The sequence below is a fragment of the Scyliorhinus torazame genome, chromosome X (assembly GCF_047496885.1).
Source record: "Scyliorhinus torazame isolate Kashiwa2021f chromosome X, sScyTor2.1, whole genome shotgun sequence".
Classification (NCBI taxonomy): Eukaryota; Metazoa; Chordata; class Chondrichthyes; order Carcharhiniformes; family Scyliorhinidae; genus Scyliorhinus; species Scyliorhinus torazame.
Window position 1 is genome coordinate 36880362 of NC_092738.1, and position 24209 is coordinate 36904570.

At 51.4% G+C, this 24209-nt stretch overlaps 1 protein-coding gene across 2 annotated transcripts in view; it reads left to right on the forward strand.

Annotated features, from left to right (window-relative positions):
• Positions 1 to 9204, forward strand: part of igfbp6b (insulin-like growth factor binding protein 6b) — a 16441-nt gene extending 7237 nt beyond the window's left edge. The window contains exons 3-4 of one of the 2 annotated variants that reach the window (XM_072494089.1): positions 300 to 419; positions 7460 to 9204. In XM_072494089.1, coding sequence (XP_072350190.1) covers positions 300 to 419; positions 7460 to 7597 — 258 coding nt within the window. In that variant the 3' untranslated portion in view covers positions 7598 to 9204. The remainder of the gene's footprint in view (positions 1 to 299; positions 420 to 7459) is intronic. The other variant, XM_072494090.1, reaches the window with a different exon arrangement.
• The last annotated feature ends 15005 nt before the right edge of the window (positions 9205 to 24209 follow it).

Here is a 24209-nt window from a genome sequence, read left to right on the forward strand (position 1 = left end):
ACTGTGAAAAGCCCCTAGTCGCCACATTCCGGCACCTGTTCAGGGAGGCCGGTATGGGAATTGAACCGTGCTGCTGGCCTGCCTTGGTCTGCTTTCAAAGCCAGTGATTTATATACTGTGTGGTGGAGATAATCTCCCTGGAGGGTGTTGCAAATGTAGCTGGGCAGCTGTGAGGCTTCAGTGGGGCAAAGAGCTCATGGTTAATGGGATGCAGTGGGAGGGTTGGACTTTGATGGACAAATGAGCCTTTGTCACGGACCTGACTTTGGATTTGAACCAGTTGTTTTGTCTGGACTTAGGGCCCATGTCGCCGAGAAATGGAATCTATTCTCCAGGACCTGAAGCCAGAGTTGTTCCGCAGCCCAGAGGACATCTACATCCCGAACTGTGATAAGAGAGGATTCTACCGGAGCAAACAAGTAAATAGTGATCCTAACGCCGCCTTTTGCGCAGTTAATCAGTTACAATGAGAAACCCCTCACCCACCTATGGTGAAATGTGTGTAATGGGAGAGAGAATAAGACAGCAGGAGCTGGACTGAACAGGGTGACATAATCCTTACCCCATCAGCAAAACAATTGGGGTCGCAGTGGGGGTGGCGCGGGAAGGATATGTCGCCTACCTTCCTGAATGCTGCCTTGGAACAATTTAACAAGGGCGCAGCATTGAGTAGTTCAAGATGGATGATGTCCCACTCCCACTTCCTCGCGGGAAAGTCCCACTCGAGAGAGCTGCCAGCCAATTAGATGACCAGCAGCTCTGTAGTTCTGGCAGTGCCACTGGGAGTGCTGGCCATTGTTGGGACTACAGTCAGTCTTACCAGGCTCCGAAGCCCAGGTAAGTGTGGGCAGGCCAGGGTGAGGGGTGTGGGTAGTCGGCGGGCCACCCTGGAGTAAATTGGGTAGATATTCTCTGGAGTTTGGAACAATGAGATGTGATCCCATTGAAACATGGAAGATTCTGAAGGGGTTTGACAGGGTGGATACTGAGAGATTGTTTCCCCCTGGCTGGGGTTTGACAGGGTGGATACGGAGAGATTGTTTCCCCCTGGCTGGGGTTTGACAGGGTGGATACTGAGATAGTTTCCCACTGGCTGGGGTTTGACAGGGTGGATACTGAGAGATTGTTTCCCCCTGGCTGGGGTTTGACAGGGTGGATACTGAGAGATTGTTTCCCCCTGGCTGGGGTTTGACAGGGTGGATACTGAGAGATTGTTACCCCTGGCTGGGGTTTGACAGGGTGGATACTGAGAAATTGTTTCCCCCTGGCTGGGGTTTGACAGGGTGGATACGGAGAGATTGTTTCCCCCTGGCTGGGGTTTGACAGGGTGGATACGGAGAGATTGTTTCCTCCCTGGCTGGGGTGTGACAGGGTGGATACTGAGAGATTGTTTCCCCCTGGCTGGGGTTTGACAGGGTGGATACGGAGAGATTGTTTCCCCCTGGCTGGGGTTTGACAGGGTGGATACTGAGAGATTGTTTCCCCCTGACTGGGGTTTGACAGGGTGGATACTGAGAGATTGTTTCCCCCTGGCTGGGGTTTGACAGGGTGGATACTGAGAGATTGTTTCCCCCTGGCTGGGGTTTGACTGGGTGGATACTGAGAGATTGTTTCCTCCTGGCTGGGGTTTGACAGGGTGGATACGGAGAGATTGTTTCCCCCTGGCTGGGGTTTGACAGGGTGGATACTGAGAGATTGTTTCCCCCTGGCTGGGGTTTGACAGGGTGGGTACTGAGAGATTGTTTCCCCCTGGCTGGGGTTTGACAGGGTGGATACTGAGAGATTGTTGCCCCCTGGCTGGGGTTTGACAGGGTGGATACGGAGAGATTGTTTCCCCCTGGCTGGGGTTTGACAGGGTGGATACTGAGAGATTGTTTCCCCCTGGCTGGGGTTTGACAGGGTGGATACTGAGAGATTGTTTCCCCCTGGCTGGGGTTTGACAGGGTGGATACTGAGAGATTGTTTCCCCCTGGCTGGGGTTTGACATGGTGGATACTGAGAGATTGTTTCCCCCTGGCTGGGGTTTGACAGGGTGGATACTGAGAGATTGTTTCCCCCTGGCTGGGGTTTGACAGGGTGGATACTGAGAGATTGTTTCTCCCTGGCTGGGGTTTGACAGTGTGGATACTGAGAGATTGATTCCCCCTGGCTGGGGTTTGACAGTGTGGATACTGAGAGATTGTTTCCCCCTGGCTGGGGGTTGACAGGGTGGATACTGAGAGATTGTTTCCCCCTGGCTGGGGTTTGACAGGGTGGATACTGAGAGATTGTTTCCCCCTGGCTGGGGTTTGACAGGGTGGATACGGAGAGATTGTTTCCTCCTGGCTGGGGTTTGACAGGGTGGATACGGAGAGATTGTTTCCCCCTGGCTGGGGTTTGACAGGGTGGATACTGAGAGATTGTTTCCCCCTGGCTGGGGTTTGACAGGGTGGATACTGAGAGATTGTTTCCCCCTGGCTGGGGTTTGACAGGGTGGATACTGAGAGATTGTTTCCTCCTGGCTGGGGTATGACAGGGTGGATACTGAGAGATTGTTTCCCCCTGGCTGGGGTTTGACAGGGTGGATACTGATAGATTGTTTCCCACTGGCTGGGGTTTGACAGGGTGGATACTGAGAGATTGTTTCCCACTGGCTGGGGTTTGACAGGGTGGATACTGAGAGATTGTTTCCCACTGGCTGGGGTTTGACAGGGTGGATACTGAGAGATTGTTTCCCCCTGGCTGGGGTTTGACAGGGTGGATACTGAGAGATTGTTTCCCCCTGGCTGGGGTTTGACAGGGTGGATACTGAGAGATTGTTACCCCTGGCTGGGGTTTGACAGGGTGGATACGGAGAGATTGTTTCCCCCTGGCTGGGGTTTGACAGGGTGGATACTGAGATAGTTTCCCACTGGCTGGGGTTTGACAGGGTGGATACTGAGAGATTGTTTCCCCCTGGCTGGGGTTTGACAGGGTGGATACGGAGAGATTGTTTCCCCCTGGCTGGGGTTTGACAGGGTGGATACTGAGATAGTTTCCCACTGGCTGGGGTTTGACAGGGTGGATACTGAGAGATTGTTTCCCCCTGGCTGGGGTTTGACAGGGTGGATACGGAGAGATTGTTTCCCCCTGGCTGGGGTTTGACAGGGTGGATACTGAGATAGTTTCCCACTGGCTGGGGTTTGACAGGGTGGATACTGAGAGATTGTTTCCCCCTGGCTGGGGTTTGACAGGGTGGATACTGAGAGATTGTTTCCCCCTGGCTGGGGTTTGACAGGGTGGATACTGAGAGATTGTTACCCCTGGCTGGGGTTTGACAGGGTGGATACTGAGAAATTGTTTCCCCCTGGCTGGGGTTTGACAGGGTGGATACGGAGAGATTGTTTCCCCCTGGCTGGGGTTTGACAGGGTGGATACGGAGAGATTGTTTCCTCCCTGGCTGGGGTGTGACAGGGTGGATACTGAGAGATTGTTTCCCCCTGGCTGGGGTTTGACAGGGTGGATACGGAGAGATTGTTTCCCCCTGGCTGGGGTTTGACAGGGTGGATACTGAGAGATTGTTTCCCCCTGGCTGGGGTTTGACAGGGTGGATACTGAGAGATTGTTTCCCCCTGGCTGGGGTTTGACAGGGTGGATACGGAGAGATTGTTTCCCCCTGGCTGGGGTTTGACAGGGTGGATACTGAGAGATTGTTTCCCCCTGGCTGGGGTTTGACAGGGTGGATACTGAGAGATTGTTTCCCCCTGGCTGGGGTTTGACAGGGTGGATACTGAGAGATTGTTTCCCCCTGGCTGGGGTTTGACAGGGTGGATACTGAGAGATTGTTTCCCCCTGGCTGGGGTTTGACAGGGTGGATACTGAGAGATTGTTTCCCCCTGGCTGGGGTTTGACAGGGTGGATACTGAGAGATTGTTTCTCCCTGGCTGGGGTTTGACAGTGTGGATACTGAGAGATTGATTCCCCCTGGCTGGGGTTTGACAGTGTGGATACTGAGAGATTGTTTCCCCCTGGCTGGGGGTTGACAGGGTGGATACTGAGAGATTGTTTCCCCCTGGCTGGGGTTTGACAGGGTGGATACTGAGAGATTGTTTCCCCCTGGCTGGGGTTTGACAGGGTGGATACGGAGAGATTGTTTCCCCCCTGGCTGGGGTTTGGGAGGGTAGATACTGAGAGATTGTTTCCCCCTGGCTGGGGTTTGACAGGGTGGATACTGAGAGATTGTTTCCTCCTGGCTGGGGTTTGACAGGGTGGATACGGAGAGATTGTTTCCCCCTGGCTGGGGTTTGACAGGGTGGATACGGAGAGATTGTTTCCCCCTGGCTGGGGTTTGACAGGGTGGATACTGAGAGATTGTTTCCCCCTGGCTGGGGTTTGACAGGGTGGATACTGAGAGATTGTTTCCCCCTGGCTGGGGTTTGACAGGGTGGATACGGAGAGATTGTTTCCCCCTGGCTGGGGTTTGACAGGGTGGATACTGAGAGATTGTTTCCTCCTGGCTGGGGTATGACAGGGTGGATACTGAGAGATTGTTTCCCCCTGGCTGGGGTTTGACAGGGTGGATACTGAGAGATTGTTTCCCACTGGCTGGGGTTTGACAGGGTGGATACTGAGAGATTGTTTCCCACTGGCTGGGGTTTGACAGGGTGGATACTGAGAGATTGTTTCCCACTGGCTGGGGTTTGACAGGGTGGATACTGAGAGATTGTTTCCCCCTGGCTGGGGTTTGACAGGGTGGATACTGAGAGATTGTTTCCCCCTGGCTGGATTTTGACAGGGTGGATACGGAGAGATTGTTTCCCCCTGGCTGGGGTTTGACAGAGTGGATACTGAGAGATTGTTTCCCCCTGGCTGGGGTTTGACAGGGTGGATACTGAGAGATTGTTTCCCCCTGGCTGGGGTTTGACAGGGTGGATACTGAGAGATTGTTTCCCCCTGGCTGGGGTTTGACAGGGTGGATACTGAGAGATTGTTTCCCCCTGGCTGGGGTTTGACAGGGTGGATACTGAGAGATTGTTTCCCCCTGGCTGGGGTTTGACAGGGTGGATACTGAGAGATTGTTTCCCCCTGGCTGTGGTTTGACAGGGTGGCTACTGAGAGATTGTTTCCCCCTGGCTGGGGTTTGACAGGGTGGATACTGAGAGATTGTTTCCCCCTGGCTGGGGTTTGACAGGGTGGATACTGAGAGATTGTTTCCCCCTGGCTGGGGTTTGACAGGGTGGATACTGAGAGATTGTTTCCCCCTGGCTGGGGTTTGACAGGGTGGATACTGAGAGATTGTTTCCCCCTGGCTGGGGTTTGACAGGGTGGATACTGAGAGATTGTTTCCCCCTGGCTGGGGTTTGACAGGGTGGATACTGAGAGATTGTTTCCCCCTGGCTGTGGTTTGACAGGGTGGATACTGAGAGATTGTTTCCCCCTGGCTGGGGTTTGACAGGGTGGATACTGATAGATTGTTTCCCCCTGGCTGGGGTTTGACAGGGTGGATACTGAGAGATTGTTTCCCACTGGCTGGGGTTTGACAGGGTGGATACTGAGAGATTGTTTCCCCCTGGCTGGGGTTTGACAGGGTGGATACTGAGAGATTGTTTCCCACTGGCTGGGGTTTGACAGGGTGGATACTGAGAGATTGTTTTCCCCTGGCTGGGGTTTGACAGGGTGGATACTGAGAGATTGTTTCCTCCTAGCTGGGGTTTGACAGGGTGGATATGGAGAGATTGTTTCTCCCTGGCTGGGGTTTGACAGGGTGGATACTGAGAAATTGTTTCCCCCTGGCTGGGGTTTGACTGGGTGGATACGGAGAGATTGTTTCCCCCTGGCTGGGGTTTGACAGGGTGGATACTGAGAGATTGTTTCCCCCTGGCTGGGGTTTGACAGGGTGGATACTGAGAGATTGTTTCCCCCTGGCTGGGGTTTGACAGGGTGGATACGGAGAGATTGTTTCCCCCTGGCTGGGATTTGACAGGGTGGATACTGAGAGATTGTTTCTCCCTGGCTGGGGTTTGACAGGGTGGATACTGAGAGATTGTTTCCCCCTGGCTGGGGTTTGACAGGGTGGATACTGAGAGATTGTTTCCCCCTGGCTGGGGTTTGACAGGGTGGATACTGAGAGATTGTTTCCCCCTGGCTGGGGTTTGACAGGGTGGATACTGAGAGATTGTTTCCTCCTGGCTGGGGTTTGACAGGGTGGATACGGAGAGATTGTTTCCCCCTGGCTGGGGTTTGACAGGGTGGATACTGAGAGATTGTTTCCCCCTGGCTGGGGTTTGACAGGGTGGATACGGAGAGATTGTTTCCCCCTGGCTGGGGTTTGACAGGGTAGATACTGAGAGATTGTTTCCCCCTGGCTGGGGTTTGACAGTGTGGATACTGAGAGATTGTTTCCCCCTGGCTGGGGTTTGACAGGGTGGATACTGAGAGATTGTTTCCCCCTGGCTGGGGTTTGACAGGGTGGATACTGAGAGATTGTTTCCCCCTGGCTGGGGTTTGACAGGGTGGATACTGAGAGATTGTTCCCCCTGGCTGGGGTTTGACAGGATGGATACTGAGAGATTGTTTCCCCCTGGCTGGGGTTTGACAGGGTGGATACTGAGAGATTGTTTCCCCCTGGCTGGGGTGTGACAGGGTGGATACTGAGAGATTGTTCCCCCTGGCTGGGGTTTGACAGGATGGATACTGAGAGATTGTTTCCCCCTGGCTGGGGTTTGACAGGGTGGATACTGAGAGATTGTTTCTCCCTGGCTGAGGTTTGACAGGGTGGATACTGAGAGATTGTTTCCCCTGGCTGAGGTTTGACAGGGTGGATACTGAGAGATTGTTCCCCCTGGCTGGGGTTTGACAGGGTGGATACTGAGAGATTGTTTCCCCCTGCCTGGGGTTTGACAGGGTGGATACTGAGAGATTGTTTCCTCCTGGCTGGGGTTTGACAGGGTGGATACTGAGAGATTGTTTCCCCCTGGCTGGGGTGTGACAGGGTGGATACTGAGAGATTGTTTCCCCCTGGCTGGGGTTTGACAGGGTGGATACGGAGAGATTGTTTCCCCCTGGCTGGGGAATCTACAACACGGGGTCACAGTCTCGGGATAAGAAAACGATCATTTAGGACTGAGATGAGGAGAAATTTCTTCGCTCAAAGGGGTGTGAATCTTTGGAATTCTCCACCCCAGAGGATTGTGGGTGCTCCATCGTTGGATATATTTAAGGCCGAGATAGATTTATGGTCTCTGGGAATTATGGGTAATGGGGACTGGGCGGGAAAGTGGAGTTGAACCCCGAGATAAGTCATGGTGGTATTGGCTGGCAAAGCAGGCTCGATGGGCCGAATGGTCCACAACTGCTCTGATTGCGTGTGAGGGTCCAGGGCCTACATTACTGATCGCTGTCACACTGCTGTCTGTGGGTGCAAACATTAGCTGTAATATTTCTGAAGTATTTTGTATTTTCCCCCCTTCCGTTAACAGCCGCTGTTTTCCCTGTTTCCTAGTGCAAGCCATCGAGAGGCAGAAAACGGGGCCACTGCTGGTGTGTGGACAAATATGGCCATTCGCTTCCTGGGCCTGTGCGCAGGAAAAAGCCTGTGTCGTGTGGGCAGAGTGCGTCCTCGGAAGAGGTTGCATATTAATCGGTACCGGGGCTACTGTCCCCCAGAGGGCAGCACTGCCTGAAGTTTCTGACGAGAAGATTAAACTAGAAAGAGAATGTCTCCAATCAGCCTTGCTCTCTTGCTGGAGGTCCATTCCTACAGTGACCTCCAGGCTTCACCTGGAATCACACATGCTGGAAGTAGTTTAGTTTAAAGCTTAGAAAACGTGTAACAAGGTCTTCTGAAATCCAACCTTTAATTCTGATTCCTACTCGTATCAAATGTGCTTCAGTGCCTGGCATTAACACATCGCACTGGCATAGCTTCCATGCTTCCCCCCCCCCCCCCCCCCCCCCCCAGTTTGGCTCCCTTTCCAGCACAAACATCGAGTCGTAACAAAGAGGAAGTCCTGCTGGTGAAGATGTTTCTGGTAGAAGACTCGGGTTAGGTCTGGTCCTGCAGCGTCATTGAACGGTGACACCCTGGTAGCTCAGTGGGGTGGTCGTGCCAGCTGAATTGGCACCAAGCCGGGCAGGCCAGCTGTAACACCTGATCACTGCCCAGTGACCCCTGCAGGAAAGTGCACATTTTGTCATTGTGATGCCCCCCTCAGTTGCATAGCTCTCTTTGCTCCCTCGCACGCTGTGGTGATGGTGGAGCACCTTCGGGAGAGGGGAAAGTACAGACGTACTTCATGGATGCAGGAGGTGTGGTTGTAAGCTGCTGAAGCAGCAATCTGGAAACCTCGCCTGATTTCAACCGATAACCAGGGGCAGGGATGTGCATCCCCCCAGCCGCGTGATCCCTGGCGGTGCGCCTGCTCGCTGGGAATTCCCATTGAAGCCACCCCACGCTGCCGGGAAACCCGTGGGCGGGGGTGCACTCCCACCGGAGATGGGGAGTCCCGATGGCCCAAAATGTCTGGCCCCAGATGTCTGCCCGCATAACTTGAGTGGCAGCACCCATTTGTCCCCCGTAAACCCAGCGGGTCTGGAGTGTTTGACTTGGCTCCTCCATGCGGTTTGCGGGCACGTTTTCAAATCGGATATATTCAAACCTTTTTGTTTAATTTTACTTCTTGAATGTTCAGGGTGAAGGTGGAGGCTGCCCACTTGCACAATGCTGCCCGCCAGACCTCGGTAGCCTCCATTTTGTTTTGCCACCTCTCCCACTTGACACCCAGAAAACAATTTCGAAATTGTTTAATTTAACATCGAGACCGGGATTCTCCATCCGTTCATACCGATGGGACTCCGTTCCTGCTCCAGCGACTGGCCGTTTTCTTCTCGCTGGTAGCGGGTCGGACTCTGAAGGGAGAATCTTGGCTCTTGACTCTTCGTTCCCGGCTAACAGGGTCAGGATATTTCTTGGGCAACGCACTGCCCCTTGATGTCTCTGTGGATGTAACTTGGTGTGGGCACAGAGCCCGTGAAACTTTACATCACTCCAGAGGACTTGATAAGCACTATGTATTTTTTTACTGGGGAATATGATGCAATTATATATTTAAATTTCAAGAACAGAAATAGTGAAATGTAGAATGTCTGAAATCAATAAATGCTTCTTTGTGATAAATTGGTGTTGCTTTGAAATTTGGGATTTGTCCTTGCAATGTCTTATTTAATAAAATCTCACCTTTTAATTTTTCTGAATGTCACGTTTGTCCTCTGTGGGGGGGGGGGTAGTTTGGGTGCGCACAGCCCTTGATTGCAGCAAAATGGTGGCCATTTTGACCAGGCCCCTCCTCAGAGCTGATCAAAGGAGGGAGCGCCTGACTGGCACCGAACACTCTTGAAACTCCGGAGGCGAGGCAATGGGAGGGACAGTTGGTCCTCGTTATTACACGTTGTCAAATGACGGGGGTAGAAGGAGACCATTTGATCCACTGCGCCTGGGCTGGTTCTTGGAAAGTGCGATCCAATTACTCCCCCCTCGCCCTGCCCTTTCCCCTCTTCAAGTATGTATCCAGTCCCCTTTTTGAAAGTTGCTGTTCCGTCTACCTCACCGACCCTTTCAAGCAATTCATTCCGGAGACTTCCAGATGTTCAAAGCGACCTCTGTGTTCATGCAAGGAACATGAGAGTTAACTTTACTTTAGAACTTTAGAACATACAGTGCAGCTGGAGGCCATTCGACCCATCGAGTCTGCCCCGACCCACTTAAGCCCTCACTTCCACCCTATCCCCGTAACCCGATAACCCCTCCGAGCCAGGAGTTTACAGAAAGTGTAGCTGACTGGGAGCAGGGTCGGAGGGCGGAGATCTAGTTAGTCCACAGGGCAGCTATATTCTGTCAGGTAAGAGGGGATGGAGGCTAGGCCAGTTACATGCTCCTCCTGTAGGATGTGGGTGGTGAGGGATACCACCAGTGTCCCCACTGACTATACCTGCGGGAAGTGCACCCAACTTCAGCTCCTCAAAGACCGTGTTAGGGAACTGGAGCTGAAGCTGGATGAACTTCGGATCATCCGGGAGGCAGAGGGGGTGATTGAGAAGAGTTACAAGGAGGTAACCACACCCAAGGTACAGGACAAGAATAGCTGGGTTACAGTCAGGGGGAAAAAAACAAACAGGCAGAAAGTGCAGGGATCCCTCGTGGCCGTTTCCCTTCAAAACAAGTATACCATTTTGGATGCTGTTGGGGGGGATGACCTACCGGGGGAAGGCCCTAGCGGCCAGGTCTCTGGCACTGAGTCTGGCTCTGGGGCTCAGAAGGGAAGGGGGGAGAATAGAAAAGCAATAGTTGTAGGAGATTCAATGGTTAGGGGAATAGATAGGAGATTCTGTGGTCGCGAGCGAGACTCCCGGAAGGTATGTTGCCTCCCGGGTGCCAGTGCCAGGGATGTCTCGGATCGTGTCTTCAGGATCCTTAAGGGGGAGGGTGAGCAGCCAGAAGTCGTGGTGCACATTGGTACCAACGACATAGGTAGGAAAAGGGGTGTGGAGGTAATAAACAAGTTTAGGGAGTTAGGCTGGAAGTTAAAAGCCAGGACAGACAGAGTTGTCATCTCTGGTTTGTTGCCGGTGCCACGTGATAGCGAGGCTAGGAATAGGGAGAGAGTGCAGTTGAACACGTGGCTGCAGGAATGGTGTAGGAGTGAGGGCTTCAGGTATTTGGATAATTGGAGCGCATTCTGGGGAAGGTGGGACCTGTACAAGCAGGACGGGTTGCATCTGAACCAGAGGGGCACCAATATCCTGGGAGGGAGGTTTTCTAGTACTCTTCGGGAGGGTTTAAACTAATTTGGCAGGGGAATGGGAACCGGATTTGTAGTCCAGCAACTAAGGTAGCCGATATTCAGGACGCCAAAGCGTGTAATGAGGCAGTGGGGAAGGGAACACTGACAAAGGAGAGTACTTGCAGGCACGGAGATGGGTTGAAGTGTGTATACTTCAACGCAAGAAGCATCAGGAATAAGGTGGGTGAACTTAAGGCATGGATCGGTACTTGGGACTACGATGTGATGGCCATCACGGAAACTTGGATAGAAGAGGGGCAGAAATGGTTGTTGGAGGTCCCTGGTTATAGATGTTTCAATAAGATTAGGGAGGGTGGTAAAAGAGGTGGGGGGGGTGGCATTATTAATTAGAGATAGTATAACAGCTGCAGAAAGGCAGTTCGAGGAGTATCAGCCTACTGAGGTAGTATGGGTTGAAGTCAGAAATAGGAAAGGAGCAGTCATCTTGTTAGGAGTTTTCTATAGGCCCCCCAATAGTAGCAGAGATGTGGAGGAACAGATTGGGAAACAGATTTTGGAAAGGTGCAGAAGTCATAGGGTAGTAGTCATGGGCGACTTTAACTTCCCAAATATTGAGTGGAAACTCTTTAGATCAAATAGTTTGGATGGGGTGGTGTTTGTGCAGTGTGTCCAGGAAGCTTTTCTAACGCAGTATGTAGATTGTCCGACCAGAGGAGGGGCAATATTGGATTTAGTACTGGGTAATGAGACAGGGCAAGTGATAGATTTGTTAGTGGGGGAGCATTTTGGAGATAGTGACCACAATTCTGTGACTTTCAATTTAGTAATGGAGAGGGATAGGTACGTGCAACAGGGCAAGGTTTACAATTGGGGGAAGGGTAAATACGATGTTGTCAGACAAGAATTGAAGTGCATAAGTTGGGAACATAGGCTGGCAGGGAAGGACACAAGTGAAATGTGGAACTTGTTCAAGGAACAGGTGCTACATGTCCTTGATATGTATGTCCCTGTCAGGCAGGGAAGAGATGGTCGAGTGAGGGAACCATGGTTGACAAGAGAGGTTGAATGTCTTGTTAAGAGGAAAAAGGTGACTTATGTAAGGCTGAGGAAACAAGGTTCAGACAGGGCATTGGAGGGATACAAGATAGCCAGGAGGGAACTGAAGAAAGGGATTAGGAGAGCTAAGAGAGGGCATGAACAATCTTTGGCGGGTAGGATCAAGGAAAACCCCAAGGCCTTTTACACATATGTGAGAAATATGAGAATGACTAGAGCGAGGGTAGGTCCGATCAAGGACAGTAGCGGGAGATTGTGTATTGAGTCTGAAGAGATGGGAGAGGTCTTGAACGAGTACTTTTCTTCTGTATTTACAAATGAGAGGGGCGATATTGTTGGAGAGGACAGTGTGAAACAGATTGGTAAGCTCGAGGAAATACTTGTTAGGAAGGAAGATGTGTTGGGCATTTTGAAAAACTTGAGGATAGACAAGTCCCCCGGGCCTGACGGGATATATCCAAGGATTCTATGGGAAGCAAGAGATGAAATAGCAGAGCCGTTGGCAATGATCTTTTCGTCCTCACTGTCAACAGGGGTGGTACCAGGGGATTGGAGAGTGGCGAATGTCGTGCCCCTGTTCAAAAAAGGGACTAGGGATAACCCTGGGAATTACAGGCCAGTTAGTCTTACTTCGGTGGTAGGCAAAGTAATGGAAAGGGTACTGAAGGATAGGATTTCTGAGCATCTGGAAAGACACTGCTTGATTAGGGATAGTCAGCACGGATTTGTGAGGGGTAGGTCTTGCCTTACAAATCTTATTGAATTCTTTGAGGAGGTGACCAAGCATGTGGATGAAGGTAAAGCAGTGGATGTAGTGTACATCGATTTTAGTAAGGCATTTGATAAAGTTCCCCATGGTAGGCTTATGCAGAAAGTAAGGAGGCATGGGATAGTGGGAAATTTGGCCAGTTGGATAACGAACTGGCTAACCGATAGAAGTCAGAGAGTGGTGGTGGATGGCAAATATTCAGCCTGGATCCCAGTTACCAGTGGCGTACCGCAGGGATCAGTTCTGGGTACCCTGCTGTTTGTGATTTTCATTAATGACTTGGATGAGGGAGTTGAAGGGTGGGGCACTAAATTTGCAGACGATACGAAGATTGGTGGAGTTGTGGATAGTAAGGAGGGCTGTTGTCGGCTGCAAAGAGACATAGATAGGATGCAGAGCTGGTCTGAGAAGTGGCAGATGGAGTTTAACCCTGAAAAGTGTAAGGGTGTCCATTTTGGAAGGACAAATATGAATGCGGAATACAGGGTTAACGGTAGAGTTCTTGGCAATGTGGAGGAGCAGAGAGATCTTGGGGTCTATGTTCATACATCTTTGAAAGTTGCCACTCAAGTGGATAGAGCTGTGAAGAAGGCCTATGGTGTGCTCGCGTTCATTAACAGAGGGATTGAATTTAAGAGCCGTGAGGTGATGATGCAGCTGTACAAAACTTTGGTAAGGCCACATTTGGAGTACTGTGTACAGTTCTGGTCGCCTCATTTTAGGAAGGATGTGGAAGCTTTGGAAAAGGTGCAAAGAAGATTTACCAGGATGTTGCCTGGAATGGAGAGTAGGTCTTACGAGGAAAGGTTGAGGGTGCTAGGCCTTTTCTCATTAGAACGGAGAAGGATGAGGGGCGACTTGATAGAGGTTTATAAGATGATCAGGGGAATAGATAGAGTAGACAGTCAGAGACTTTTTCCCCAGGTGGAACAAACCATTACAAGGGGACATAAATTTAAGGTGAAAGGTGGAAGATTTAGGAGGGATATCAGAGGTAGGTTCTTTACCCAGAGAGTAGTGGGGGCATGGAATGCACTGCCTGTGGAAATAGTTGAGTCGGAAACATTAGGGACCTTCAAGCAGCTATTGGATAGGTACATGGATTACGGTTAAATGATATAGTGTAGATTTATTTGTTCTCAAGGGCAGCACGGTAGCATTGTGGATAGCACAATTGCTTCACAGCTCCAGGGTCCCAGGTTCGATTCCGGCTTGGGTCACTGTCTGTGCGGAGTCTGCACGTCCTCCCCGTGTCTGCGTGGGTTTCCTCCGGGTGCTCCGGTTTCCTCCCACAATCCAAAGATGTGTGGGTTAGGTGAATTGGCAAATGATAAATTGCCCTTAATGTCCAAATAGCCCTTGGTGTTGGGTGAAGGTGTTGAGTTTGGGTAGGGTGCTCTTTCCAAGAGCCGGTGCAGACTCAAAGGGCCGAATGGCCTCCTTCTGCACTGTAAATTCAATGATAATCTATGATTAATCTAGGACAAAGGTTCGGCACAACATCGTGGGCCGAAGGGCCTGTTCTGTGCTGTATTTTCTATGTTCTATGTTCTAACCTTTTTGGTCACTAAGGACAATTTATCATGGCCAATCTACCTAACCTGCACGTCTTTGGACTGTGGGAGGAAACCGGAGCACCCAGAGGAAACCCACGCAGGCACAGGGAGAACGTGCAGACTCCACACGGACTGTGACCCAAGCCGGAGTCGAACTCGGGTCCCTGGTGCTGTGAAGCCACAGTGCTAACCACTGGGCTACCGTGCCGCCCGTTAACATGCAGGTACAACAAGCAATTAGGTTGACAAATGGCACATTATCCTTTATGCCAAGGGGATTGGAGTACTGGAAGAAATAACTCTTGCTACAATTGGACAGGGTTGCTACAATTGGACAGGGTTTTGGTGAGGCCACATCTGGAATTCTGGGTGCAGTTTTGGTCTCCATATTTAAGGATATACTGGCATTGGGGGTGCGACAGTGAAGATTCATTGGATTGGTCACTGGGCTGAGGGGTTGTCCTATGATGAGAGTCTGAGTAAATTGGGTCAATATTTCTGGAGTTTGGAACAATGACAGGTGATCCCATTGAAACATAGAAGATTCTGAAGGGGTTTGACAGGGTGGATACGGAGAGATTGTTTTCCCCTGGCTGGGGTTTGACAGGGTGGATACTGAGAGATTGTTTCCCCCTGGCTGGGGTTTGACAGGGTGGATACTGAGAGATTGTTTCCCCCTGGCTGGGGTTTGACAGTGTGGATACTGAGAGATTGTTTCCCCCTGGCTGGGGTTTGACAGGGTGGATACTGAGAGATTGTTTCCCCCTGGCTGGGGTTTGACAGGGTGGATACTGAGAGATTGTTTCCTCCTGGCTGGGGTTTGACAGGGTGGATACTGAGAGATTGTTTCCCCCGGGCTGGGGTTTGACAGGGTGGATACTGAGAGATTGTTTCCCCCTGGCTGGGGTTTGACAGGGTGGATACTGAGAGATTGTTTCCCCCTGGCTGGGGTTTGACAGGGTGGATACTGAGAGATTGTTTCTCCCTGGCTGAGGTTTGACAGGGTGGATACTGAGAGATTGTTTCCCCCTGGCTGGGGTTTGACAGGGTGGATACTGAGAGATTGTTTCCCCCTGGCTGGGGTTTGACAGGGTGGATACTGAGAGATTGTTTCTCCCTGGCTGAGGTTTGACAGGGTGGATACTGAGAGATTGTTTCCCCCTGGCTGGGGTTTGACAGGGTGGATACTGAGAGATTGTTTCCCCTGGCTGGGGTTTGACAGGGTGGATACTGAGAGATTGTTGCCCCCTGGCTGGGGTTTGACAGGGTGGATACGGAGAGATTGTTTCCCCCAGGCTGGGGTTTGACAGGGTGGATACGGAGATTGTTTCCCCCTGACTGGGGTTTGACAGGGTGGATACTGAGAGATTGTTTCCCCCTGGCTGGGGTTTGACAGGGTGGATACGGGGAGATTGTTTCCCCCTGGCTGGGGTTTGACAGGGTGGATACGGAGAGATTGTTTCCCCCTGGCTGGGGTTTGACAGGGTGGATACTGAGAGATTGTTTCCCCCTGGCTGGGGTTTGACAGGGTGGATACTGAGAGATTGTTTCCCCCTGGCTGGGGTTTGACAGGGTGGATACAGAGAGATTGTTTCCCCCTGGCTGGGGTGGATACTGAGAGATTGTTTCCCCCTGGCTGGGGTTTGACAGGGTGGATACAGAGAGATTGTTTCCCCCTGGCTGGGGTTTGACAGGGTGGATACTGAGAGATTGTTTCCCCCTGGCTGGGGTTTGACAGGGTGGATACTGAGAGATTGTTTCCTCCTGGCTGCGGTTTGACAGGGTGGATACTGAGAGATTGTTTCCCCCTGGCTGGGGTTTGACAGGGTGGATACAGAGAGATTGTTTCCCCCTGGCTGGGGTTTGACAGGGTGGATACTGAGAGATTGTGTCCCCCTGGCTGGGGTTTGACAGGGTGGATACGGAGAGATTGTTTCCCCCTGGCTGGGGTTTGACAGGGTGGATACTGAGAGATTGTTTCCTCCTGGCTGGGGTTTGACAGGGTGGATACTGAGAGATTGTTTCCTCCTGGCTGGGGTTTGACAGGGTGGATACGGAGAGATTGTTTCCCCCTGGCTGGGGTTTGACAGGGTGGATACTGAGAGATTGTTTCCTCCTGGCTGGGGTTTGACAGGGTGGATACGGAGAGATTGTTTCCTCCTGGCTGGGGTGTGACAGGGTGGATACTGAGAGAGTGTTTCCCCCTGGCTGGGGTTTGACAGGGTGGATACTGAGAGATTGATTCCCCCTGGCTGGGGTTTGACAGGGTGGATACTGAGAGATTGTTTCCCCCTGGCTGGGGTTTGACAGGGTGGATACTGAGAGATTGTTTCCCCCTGGCTGGGGTTTGACAGGGTGGATACTGAGAGATTGTTTCCCCCTGGCTGGGGTTTGACAGGGTGGATACTGAGAGATTGTTTCCCCCTGGCTGGGGTTTGACAGGGTGGATACTGAGAGATTGTTTCTCCCTGGCTGGGGTTTGACAGGGTGGATACTGAGAGATTGTTTCCCCCTGGCTGGGGAATCTACAACACGGGGGTCACAGTCTCGGGATAAGAGGTCGGCCGTTTGGGACTGAGATGCGGAGAAATTCCTTCGCTCAAAAGGTTGTGAATCTTTGGAATTCTCCACCCCAGAGGATTGGGTGCTCATATTGAACATAATTAAGGCCGAGATAGATTTGTGGTCTCTCGGAATTATGGGGAGTGAGCGGGAAAATAGAGTTGAAGCCCGAGATCAGTCATGATCGTATTGACTGGTGGAGCAGTCTCGATGGGCCGAATGGTCTCTTCCTATTACGTTCTTGTATATCACGATTAGTTGCGTATAAAAGTTTTTTCCTCCCTCCCACACCAACCCCGTCACAGATTCTCTTCCTAATAATCTTAAACCTGTGTCCACGGGATCACCTGCCAGTGGGAACTGGTTCTTCTTAATCACTTGATCAAAACCTCTTCTACTGTTGAATTAAATGTCCTCTTAACTTTCTCTGTTAAAGGAGAACAATCCCAGCTCCTTCAGTCTCCGTGGAAACCAAAGTCCCATGTTCCTCATTTTCAAACATAAGAGATGGGAGCAGAAGTAGGCCACTCGGCCCATCGAGTCTGCTCTGCCGTTCAATGAGATCATGACCGATCTGATATAATCCTCAACTCCACTTTCCCGCCTTATCCCATAACCCTCGATCCCCTCACTCTTATCCCCATCACCCTCGATTCCCTCACTCTTATCCCCATAACCCTCGATCCCCTCACTCTTAGCCCCATAACCCTCGATCCCCTCACTCTTATCCACATAACCCTCGATTCCCTCACTCTTATCCACATAACCCTCGATCCCCTCACTCTTATCCCCATAACCCTCGATTCCCTCACTCTTATCCCCATAACCCTCGATCCCCTCACTCTTAGCCCCATAACCCTCGATCCCCTCACTCTTATCCCCATAACCCTCGATCCCCTCACTCTTATCCCCATAACCCTCGATCCCCTCACTCTTATCCCCATAACCCTCGATCCCCTCACTCTTATCCCATGACCCTCGATCCCCTCACTCTTATCCCATGACCCTCGATCCCCTCACTCTTATCCCCATAACCCTCGATTCCCTCACTCTTATCCCCATAACCCTCGATCCCCTCACTCTTAGCCCCATAACCCTCGATCCCCTCACTCTCATCCCATGACCCTCGATCCCCTCACTCTTATCCCCATAACCCTCGATCCCCTCACTCTTACCCCCATCACCCTCGATCCCCTCACTCTTATCCCCATAACCCTCGATCCCCTCACTCTTATCCCCATAACCCTCGATTCCCTCACTCTTATCCCCATAACCATCGATCCCCTCACTCTCATCCCCATAACCCTCGATCCCCTCACTCTTATCCCCATCACCCTCGATTCCCTCACTCTTATCCCCATAACCCTCGATCCCCTCACTCTTATCCCCATCACCCTCGATCCCCTCACTCTTATCCCATGACCCTCGGTCCCCTCACTCTTATCCCCATAACCCTCGATCCCCTCACTCTTATCCCCATCACCCTCGATCCCCTCACTCTTATCCCATGACCCTCGATCCCCTCACTCTTATCCCCATAACCCTCGATTCCCTCACTCTTATCCCCATAACCCTCGATCCCCTCACTCTTATCCCCATAACCCTCGATCCCCTCACTCTTATCCCCATAACCCTCGATTCCCCTCACTCTTATTCCCATAACCCTCGATCCCCTCACTCTTATCCACATAACCCTCGATCCCCTCACTCTTATTCCCATCACCCTCGCTCCCCTCACTCTTATCCCCATAACCCTCGATCCCCTCACTCTTATCCCCATAACCCTCGATCCCCTCACTCTTATCCCCATAACCCTCGATTCCCTCACTCTTATCCCCATAACCCTCGATCCCCTCACTCTCATCCCCATAACCCTCGATCCCCTCACTCTTATCCCCATAACCCTCGATCCCCTCACTCTTATCCCCATAACCCTCGATCCCCTCACTCTTATCCCCATAACCCTCGATCCCCTCACTCTTATCCCCATAACCCTCGATTCCCCTCACTCTTATTCTCAGAACCCACGATCCACTCACTCTCATCCCCATAACCCTCGATCCCCTCACTCTTATCCCCATAACCCTCGATCCCCTCACTCTTATCCCCATAACCCTCGATTCCCCTCACTCTTATCCCCATAACCCTCGATCCCCTCACTCTTATCCCCATCACCCTCGATCCCCTCACTCTTATCCCCATCACCCTCGATCCCCTCACTCTTATCCCCATAACCCTCGATCCCCTCACTCTTATCCCCATAACCCTCGATCCCCTCACTCTTATCCCCATAACATTCGATCTCCTCACTCTTATCCCCATAACCCTCGATCCCCTCACTCTTATCCCCATAACCCTCGATTCCCTCACTCTTATCCCCATAACCCTCGATCCCCTCACTCTCATCCCCATAACCCTCGATCCCCTCACTCTTATCCCCATAACCCTCGATCCCCTCACTCTTATCCCCATAACCCTCGATCCCCTCACTCTTATCCCCATAACCCTCGATCCCCTCACTCTTATCCCCATAACCCTCGATTCCCCTCACTCTTATTCTCAGAACCCACGATCCACTCACTCTCATCCCCATAACCCTCGATCCCCTCACTCTTATCCCATGACCCTCGATCCCCTCACTCTTATTCCCATAACCCTCGATCCCCTCACTCTTATCCCCATAACCCTCGATTCCCTCACTGTTATCCCCATAACCTTCGATCCCCTCACTCTTATCCCCATAACCCTCGATCCCCTCACTCTAATCCCCATCACCCTCGATCCCCTCACTCTTATCCCCATAACCCTCGATCCCCTCACTCTTATCCCCATCACCCTCGATCCCCTCACTCTTATCCCCATAACCCTCGATCCCCTCACTCTTATCCCCATAACCCTCGATCCCCTCACTCTAATCCCCATCACCCTCGATCCCCTCACTCTTACCCCCATAACCCTCGATCCTCTCACTCTTATCCCCATAACCCTCGATCCCCTCACTCTTATCCCCATAACCCTCGATCCCCTCACTCATCCCCATAACCCTCGATCCCCTCACTCTTATCCCCATAACCCTCGATCCCCTCACTCTTATCCCCATCACCCTCGATCCCCTCACTCTTATCCCCATAACCTTCGATCCCCTCACTCTTATCCCCATCACCCTCGATCCCCTCACTCTTATTCCCATCACCCTCGATCCCCTCACTCTTATCCCCATAACCCTCGATCCCCTCACTCTTATCCCCATAACCCTCGATCCCCTCACTCTTATCCCCATAACATTCGATCTCCTCACTCTTATCCCCATAACCCTCAATCCCCTCACTCTTATCCCCATAACCCTCGATCCCCTCACTCTTATCCCCATAACCCTCGATCCCCTCACTCTTATCCCCATAACCCTCGATCCCCTCACTCTTATCCCCATAACCCTCGATCCCCTCACTCTAATCCCCATCACCCTCGATCCCCTCACTCTTACCCCCATAACCCTCGATCCCCTCACTCTTATCCCTATAACCCTCGATTCCCTCACTGATTAACAATCTCAGCCGTGAACATACTTACCGAGCCGGCCTCTACAGCTCTCTGCGGTAAAGAATTCCACAGATTCACTCCCCTCTGAGATTCATAGATTATCATAGAATTTACAGTGCAGAAGGAGGCCATTCGGCCCATCGAGTCTGCACCGGCTCTTGGAAAGAGCACCCTACCCAAGGTCAACACTTCCGCCCTATCCCCATAACCCAGTAACCCCACCCAACACTAAGGGCAATTTTGGACACGAAGGGCAATTTATCATGGCCAATCCACCTAACCCGCACATCTTTGGACTGTGGGAGGAAACCGGAGCACCCGGAGGAAACCCACGCAGACACGGGGAGGATGTGCAGACTCCGCACAGACAGTGACCCAAGCCGGAATCGAACCTGGGACCCTCGAGCTGTGAAGCAATTGTGCTATCCACAAGGCTACCGTGCTGCCCACCTCCTCATCTCTGTCTGAAATGGGCGACCCCTCACTCTGAGACTCTGCCCTCTGGTCCTAGACAAGGGGAAACAACCTCTCAGCATCGACCCTGTCAAGCCCCCTGAGAATCTGATATGTCTCAATAAGGTCGCCTCTCATTATTCTAAACTCCAATGAGGACAGGCCCAACCTACTCAACCTCTCCTCATAACAAAATCCCTCCATACCCGGGATCGACCGAGTGAACCTTCTCTGGGCTGCCTCCAATGCCGGTATATCTTTCCTTAGATAAGGGAAAAAAAACAGTTCACAGTATTCCAGGTGCAGTCCAACGAGAGCCTTGTACAGTTTCATAATAATCTTTAGTGTCACAAGTTGGCTTACACTAACACTGCAATGAAGTTACTGTGAAAAGCCCCTAGTCGCCACATTCCGGCGCCTGTTCGGGTACACAGAGGGAGAATTCAGAATGTCCAAATTACCTAACAGCACGTCTTTCGGGACTTGTGGGAGGAAACCGGAGCACCCGGAGGAAACCCACGCAGACACGGGGAGAACGTGCAGACTCCGCACAGACTGTGACCCAAGTCGGGAATCAAACCCAGGTCACTGGCGCTGTGAAGGAACAGTGCTAACCACTGTGCTACCGTGCAGCCCATTTTTAACAGGACTTCCCTACTTTTACACTCCATTCCCTTTGAAATAAAGGCCAACGTTCCATTTGCGTTCCCAATTACCTGCTGAACTTGCAAGCTAGCTGTTTGTGATGTATTCACGAGGACCCTCAGGTCCCTCTGTGCTGCAGCTTTCTGCAATCTCTCTCCATTTAAATAATATTAAGCTTCTTTATTCTTCCTACCAAAGTGCAGAACTTGACATATTCCTCAAAAAACAAACAAACTCTGATGCCGTGAAACTCCAGTCCTCTTGTCATCGAGCAAAGCCTGCCGAAGAAGTAATAATTAACTCCTTTCCATCTGTTGACACATTGCCCTTGACACCGCTCAGAGCTCAAGATTAGTGCCAAGTGGAATTTGTACTTGCAAAAAATGTTTTTTGTACATTTCCAAATACATTCCATTCCGACAAAAGATGGCCAACTGGAACATACAACAATTTCAAATGAGCGGCAGTGCAATCCGCAAAATGAAATGGATTGTGCTGTCATCCAGGGCACCTCTGATTCAATGGCAAATCCACCTGCATTAACCCTTTAAAAGAGTTCCAGGGTAAGGAGTAGGCTAGAGGGAGGAGTGGGCAGCACAGACTGAGTGGGTTTGACAGGAGATGGTGTGCCAGGGAAATGAATTAACTCGTGTTTCTACACCTTTGGTCACTTCAAGTGATCACAAACTATGACAGGCATAGATAGATAGGAAGAGACCTTTCCCCTTGGTAGAGGGGACGGCACAGTGGTTGGCACTGCTGCCTCACAGCGCCAGGGACCCAGGTTCCACTCTGGTCTCGGGTGGCTGTCTGCGTGGGTTTCCTCCAGGCGCTCCGGTTTCCTCCCACAGTCCAAAGATGCGCAGGTTAGGTGGATTGGCCGTGATAAATTGCCCTTAGTGTCCAAAGATGTGCAGGTTAGGTGGATTGGCCATGCTAAATTGTCTCTTAGTGTCCAAAGATGTGCAGGTTAGGTGGATTGGCCATGCTAAATTGTCCCTTAGTGTCCAAAGATGCGCAGGTTAGGTGGATTGGCCATGTTAAATTGTCCCTCAGTGTCCAAAGATGTACAGGTTAGGTGGATTGGCCGTGCTAAATTGCCCCTTAGTGTCCAAAGATGTGCAGGTTAGGTGGATTGGCCATGCTAAATTGTCCCTTAGTGTCCAAAGATGTGCAGGTTAGGTGGATTGGCCGTGTTAAATTGTCCCTTAGTGTCCAAAGATGTGCAGGTTAAGTGGGGTTACAGGCATAGGGCAGGGGAATGGGCCTTGGTAGGATGCTTTTTCAGAGGGTCAGTGCAGACTCAATGGGCCGAATGGCCTCCTTCTGCACTGTAGGGATTGTATGGAACATCCAGGGGGCATATAGTTAAGGTAAGGGGAAGGCAATTTGAGGAAAAACCTGGGAGTCTGGAACTCGCTGCCTGATAGGGAGGTGGAGGCAGCAAACCACAACATTTAAGAAGCATTTCGATGACCACTTGAAACACCCCAACACACAAGGCTACAGACCGAGTGCTGCAAGATGGGATTAGAATATGGGTGCTTGATGGCCAGCACAGACACATTGGGCGAATGGCCTCTTTCTGTGCTGCCAGACTATATGACTCTCAAATACTTTACAGCCTATGCATGACTTATGCTTATGCTGTTTGGCTCACAAGTAGTCCTGTGTTGTAGCTTCACCAGGGTGACACCTCATTTTTGGGTCTGTCTGATGTTGCTCCTGCCACGCTCTCCTGCACTCTTCTTTGAACTAGGGGTGATCCCCTGGCTGGGTGGTCATGGTCGAGTGGGGGGTGCTGATGGCCCACAACCTGTCATAGGTTAGGTTTAAGCTACTAGATCTGTTCTGAATCTTCCAGCACTGAGTTAATGCAAAGCAATTGAGATGGGTCTTCATATTCACATAAACAGTGGTGACTCCAATATTGTCATGGGCAGACGCACTGGATGCATTGGTGAGGACAGGGTTGTGTCTGTTTTTCCCTTACCACTTGCCCCAGGCCCCAGACTCACCAGCTCGGTCTGTGGTGGCGTTACCGAGCCACTCTTGGTGATGGACATTGACCCCACCCAGAGCATATTCTGCACCCTTGCCACCCTCAGTGCTTCCTCCAAGTCGTGTTCAACATGGAGGATTACTGATTCATCAGCTGATGGTGGCCGGTACGTGGCAATCAGCAGGAGGTTTCCTTGCCCATGTTTAACCTGAAGCTGTGAGACTTCATGGGGTCCAGAGTCGATGTTGAGGACTCCCAGGACAACTCCCTCCCGACTGTATACCACTATGCTGCCCGCCAGCTCTGCTGGGTCTGCCCTGCGGGTGAGACAGGACACACCCAGGAATGGTGATAGTGGTGTCTGGGACATTGTACGGTGTGATTCTGTGAGTATGACTGCATCAAGCTGCTCCTTAACTAGTCTGTGAGAAGCTCTCCCAACTTTGGCACAAGCCCCCAGACTTTACTAAGGAGGGCTTTGCAGGATCAACGGGACTGGGTTTGTTTCCGGTGCCTGGGTCGATGCCGGGTGATCCGGCCAGTTTCATTCCTTTTATCACTTTTCACCTATCAGTTTTGTTCCCACGGTAACAGAAAGTGACGTTAGTTTCAGGGAGCCATTACTGAGATGAGATTTAAATCACAGATTGTATCCACTGAATTGAAATTCTATCAGCTGCTGTAGACTAGAAAACATAGGAGCAGAATTAGGCCACTCGGCCCATCGAGTCTGCAATGGGATTGGAACACACGCTCCCAGAATATTAACCTAAATTGCTGAATTAACAGTCTAATGACATGACCACGACACTGCCAGCTCCCCCTGCTGGATTGCTGCCATTATAACGGGGACTCCACTTCAACAGGAC